This window comes from Salvelinus sp. IW2-2015, linkage group LG4p, assembly GCF_002910315.2.
Source record: "Salvelinus sp. IW2-2015 linkage group LG4p, ASM291031v2, whole genome shotgun sequence".
Taxonomy (NCBI): domain Eukaryota; kingdom Metazoa; phylum Chordata; class Actinopteri; order Salmoniformes; family Salmonidae; genus Salvelinus; species Salvelinus sp. IW2-2015.
This window is the reverse complement of record NC_036841.1, coordinates 5,714,205-5,719,429: the sequence shown is the minus strand read 5'-3', so window position 1 is coordinate 5,719,429 and position 5,225 is coordinate 5,714,205. Positions and strand designations below refer to the sequence as shown.

At 45.1% G+C, this 5,225-nt stretch overlaps 1 protein-coding gene across 1 annotated transcript in view; it reads right to left on the bottom strand.

Moving 5' to 3' along the window:
• LOC111956801 (protocadherin-16-like) overlaps positions 1–5,225 on the bottom strand; it is a 202,803-nt gene that overhangs the window by 28,662 nt on the left and 168,916 nt on the right. Inside the window, 1 exon segment of the mRNA XM_023977436.2 lies at positions 1,661–1,849. Coding sequence (XP_023833204.1) covers positions 1,661–1,849 — 189 coding nt within the window.

The following is a 5,225-nucleotide window of genomic DNA, read 5'->3' as shown; positions in this document are numbered from 1 at the left end:
AAGCACAGCTCCTGCCAGGGGAGACTCATTCACAGCACAAGCCCTGCCAGGGGGACTCATTCACAGCACAGCCCTGCCAGGGAGACTCATTCACAGCACAGCCCTGCCAGGGAGGCTCATTCACAGTGCAGGCCTGCCAGGGAGACTCATTCACAGCACAGCCTTGCCAGGGAGACTCATTCACAGCACAGCGACTTCACAGGTGAGAGGCTCATTCACAGCACAGCCCTGCCAGGGCAGGCTCATTCACAGCACAGCCTGCAGGGGACCATTCACAGCACAGCCCTGCCAGGGAGACTCATTCACAGCACAGCCCGCCAGGGGAGGCTCATTCACAGTGCAGGCCTGCCAGGAGAGACCATTCACAGTGCAGGCCTGCCAGGGAGACTCATCAGACTCTTTTATTTTGGCTGCACTAATGACAGATTTGCTGCTCTGCTGTGTTCTGCTCTGCCTGGCTGGGGAGCTGCTCCCCTCTCTACTAGCTATCCTGGCTCTGGCTCTATAGCTGGCGTCTAATAGCCAGGTTCTGCTAGCTATTTCTCTGCTGTGAACCCTGCTGTGAAATGTCGGTTAAAAAGATCCATTCAATGTTGGAAGCGTCAATATTACCAGGGTGCTGGAGTTTTTCTTCTTTTAACCCTGCTGGATAAACACTGTGAAAACACTGCTTTTAAGAGATCACTGTCAGGGTTTAATGTCTCACAGGGAGAGATCAGACTGCCACTCTATTCCCATAGGGCTCTGGTGAAAAGGAATGGACTATATAGGGAATGCAGACATTGGATGAGGATGGAGCGATAGCCAAGAAGGTGGGTCTAGAGAGAGGAGGGTGGGGAGAATAGCTAAGAAGTGGGTCTAGAGAGAGAAACGGTGGAGAGATAGTCAAGAGAAGTGGTCTAGAGAGAGAAGACGGTGGAGAGATAGTCAAGAAGTGGGTCTATAGAGAGAAGACGGTGGAGAGATAGTCAAAAAGTGGATCTATAGAGAGAAGGAGGGTGGAGAGATAGTCAAGAAGTGGGGTCTAGAGAGAGAAGACGGTGGAGAGATAGTCAAGAAGGGGTCTATAGAGAGAAGTGGTGGGAGAGATAGTCAAGAAGTGGGTCTAGAGAGAGAAGACGTGGGAGAGATAGCCAAGAAGTGGGTCTATAGAGAGAAGAGGGTGGAGAGATAGTCAAGAAGTGGGTCTATAGAGAGAAGTGGGTGGAGAGATAGTCAAGAGTGGGTCTATAGAGAGAAGAGGGTGAAGAGAGAAGTCAAGAAGTGGGTTCTATAGAAGAGAAGTAGGTGGAGAGATAGTCAAGAAAGTGGGTCTTAAGAGAGAAGACGGTGGAGAGATAGTCAAAAAGTGGTCTATAGAGAGAAGAGGGTGGAGAGATAGTCAAGAAGTGGGTCTATAGAGAGAAGACGGTGGGAGAGATAGTCAAGAAGTCGGGGTGGAGAGATAGTCAAGAAGTGGGTCTATAGAGAGAAGTGGGTGGAGAGATGTGGAGGAGGGGAGAAGAATAAACTCACCCCGTCCACTGCTGGACTTGTTCCGGAGAGGTTGAGGAGGGTGGAGGGAGAGATGGTTAGTGGAGGGTAAATGGAGGGAAGAGTGCAGAGGGAAGGAGAGATCAAGAGGGTGGAGAGATACAGTAGGATATGTGTGGAGACGCACCCCGTCCACGGCGGTGACGGTAAAGTCGTAGCTGGTTGGTCCCTGGTCCCTGTCCAGAGCCACGTTGGTACAGATCTGTCCTGTCTCCTTCCCTACAGAGAACTGGGAGGGGACAGCACTGTTGATGCCTGACCCCAGAGAGTAGCTGATGGAGCCGAAGGAGCCACTGTCCGCATCTGTCGCTGTCACCTGCAGAGAGGGAGATAAAAGAAGAGGATTTATGGGTTAGACAGTTTGTCTTACGGGGATCTTTCACTGTTACGCCTACGAAGACACAAGAATCTTAGGAGCTAGACAAGATAAGGAAATATTCACAAACTGTTGGAGGACATTGAATGTTGACTTCAAAAAATACTATTATTCCGCTACCATAAATTACTTTTGGACAGCTGAAGAAAGCACACAATTTGACTTCAGGAAATCTACCCTTCTAGTTAGACCAATGTAATTTAGCATGTACCCTGTAGGTTCATTTTGAATAGTACCACTAGTATGAACGAGAACCCACACAGGACAGTACAGGACAGTACAAGACAGTACAGACAGTATAGTATAGGAAAGTACATGACAGTACAGGACAGTGACAGTAACAGTAACAGTACAGGACAGTACAGGACAGTAACAGTAACAGTAACAGTACAGGACATTGACAGTAACAGTACAGTACAGTACAGGACAGTGACAGTGACAGTAACAGTACAGGACAGTAACAGTAACAGTACAGTACAGGACAGTACAGGACAGTACAGTACATGACAGTACAGTGACAGTAACAGTACAGTAACAGTAACAGTACAGTACAGTACAGTACAGTACAGTACAGTACAGGACAGGACAGTGACAGTAAAAGTAACAGAACAGGACAGTAACAGTACAGTAATAGTAACAGTATAGGACACTACAGTAACAGTACAGGACACTACAGGACAGTACTATACAGTACAGTACAGTAACAGTAACAGTAACAGGACAATAACAGTACAGGCAGGATAGTACAGTACAGGGACAGGACAGGGCAGGACAGGAAGTAACAGGAAAGTACAGGACAGTACAGGACAGTACAGCACAGTAACAGTTACAGGACAGTACAGTGCAAGGACATTAACAAGTAACAGGAACGAGTAACAGTACAGGACAGTGTAACAGGACAGTACAGGAGAGTACAGTAACAGTAACAGTACAAGTAACAGTACAGTACAGGACAGTAACAGGACACGTAACAGGACAGTCAGGAGAGTAAGCAGTAACAGTACAGTATCAGGACAGTACAGGACAGTAACATTACAGTACAGGACAGTAACACTCAGTAAATTAACAGTAACAAGTAACAGTAACAGTACAGTACAGTACAAGTACAGTACAGTACAGTACAGTACAGTACAGTTACAGTAACAGGACATTAACAGTTACAGTTAACAGTTTACAGTACAGTAAGTACAGTAATACGGACATTAACAGTTACAAGTACAGTAACAGGACATTAAACAGTTACAGGTACAGTAAGGAACAGGACAGTAACACGAACAGTAACAGTAAACAGTAAACAGTAACAGCACCAGTACAGTACAGGAATACAGTTACAGTACAACGGCAGTACGGAACAGGACAGTACAGTACAGTACAGTACAGTACACGTGATGAGAGTAACAGTACAGGACAGTAACAGGTCAGTTACAGACAGGACATGTAACAGTAATCAGTAACAGTACAGGACACAGTACAGGACAGGACAGGACAGTACAGCACAGTACAGTACAGTAACAGTACAGAGAGTAAACATACAGGACCAGTAACAGTAAACCAGTACATGTACAGGAAGTACAAGGAGTAACAGTACAGGAACAGTAACAGTAACAGTACGGACAGGAACATTACAGTATCAGTACAGTACATGGACAGTACAGTACAGGAGACGTAACAGTACAGGCCACAGTAACACAGTAACAAGTACCAGTACAGTACATGAGAGTAACAGTACAGGACAGTTAACAGTAAACAGTACAGTACGTGACAGTACAAGAGAAGTAACAGTACAGGACAGTAACAGTAACAGTACAGGACAGGACATTAACAGTATCCGTACAGGTACGGAAGTAGGTACAGGAGAGTACAGTTAACACGCACAGTAACAGTAAACAGTACAGTACAGTACCATTGAGAGTAACAGTACAGGCAGTAACAGTAATCAGTAAGTACAGGACGTACCAAGGAGGAGTAACAGTACAGGACAGTAACAAGACAGACAGTAACAGTAACAATACAGAACAGGACCAGGACTAGGACAGTACAGGGACAGTACAGTAACAGTACAGTACAGTACACGAACAGTAACAGCACATTAACAATAACCGTACACGTACAGGAAAACTACAGTATAAGGAAAGACCAGGTAAACAGTAACAGTAGCAAGACAGGACAGTCAAAGTAACAGTAGCAGGAACATTAACAGTAAAACGTACAGTACAGACCACTACAGTACAGCTACAGTACAGTACAGTACAGGCACTACAGTACAGTACAGTTACAGTACAGTACACTAACAGTAACAGTACAGGACATTAAACAGTAACAGTACAGTAGCAGGACACTAACAGGTACAAGGGACAGTAACAGTAACTAGTACAGGAAGGACATTAACAGGTAATTAGTACAGGGCAGTACAGGACAGGACAGTATCAGTACATGAGAGTAACAAGTACAGGACAGTAACAGTAACGTACAGGACAGGAAGTAACCAGTAAACAGTATAGTACAGGACAGGACAAGTACAGGACAGTACAGTACAGAACAGTTAACAGGACAGGACAAGGTGACAGACAGGACAGGAGAAGTACAGTACAAGGAACAGTAACAGTACAGTAACAGGACAGGACCATTAACAGTCATAGTACAGGGCATGTAACAGGACAGGACAGTACAGTACATGAGGTAAAGTACAGGACAGTCAGTAAACAAGTAACAGGACAGGACATTTAACCATGTAAACGTACAAGTACGGACAAGTACAGGACAGTAACAGGAAGGACACAGGACAGTAAGGACAGTAACAGTAACAGTACAGTACAGTAGTAACAGTACAGGATTACACAGTAACAGTAACCAGTACAGGAAATAGTAAACAGTAACAGTAACAGTACATTACACAGTAAACAGTACAGGACAGTAACAGTACATTAACAGTAACAGTCCAGTACAGGACACTACAGGACAGGGACCAGTAACAAGTAACAGTAACAGTAAAGTAAGGAACAGGACAGTAACAGTACAGTACAGGACACTAACAGTACAGTACAGTACATAACAGTAACAGTACAGGACACCTACAGTACAGTACAGTACACTAACAGTAACAGTACAGGACATTAACAGTAACAGTACAGTAAGGACACTACAGTACAGGAGCAGTACCAGTAAACAGTACAGGACAGTGACATTAACATAATAGTACACGGCAGTACAGGACAGGACGTAGAGTACATGAGAAGTAACAGTGCAGGACAGTAACAGTACAGGCAGCACGTACAGTATGACAGGACAGTACACAGTAGCACGTACACAGCGTATA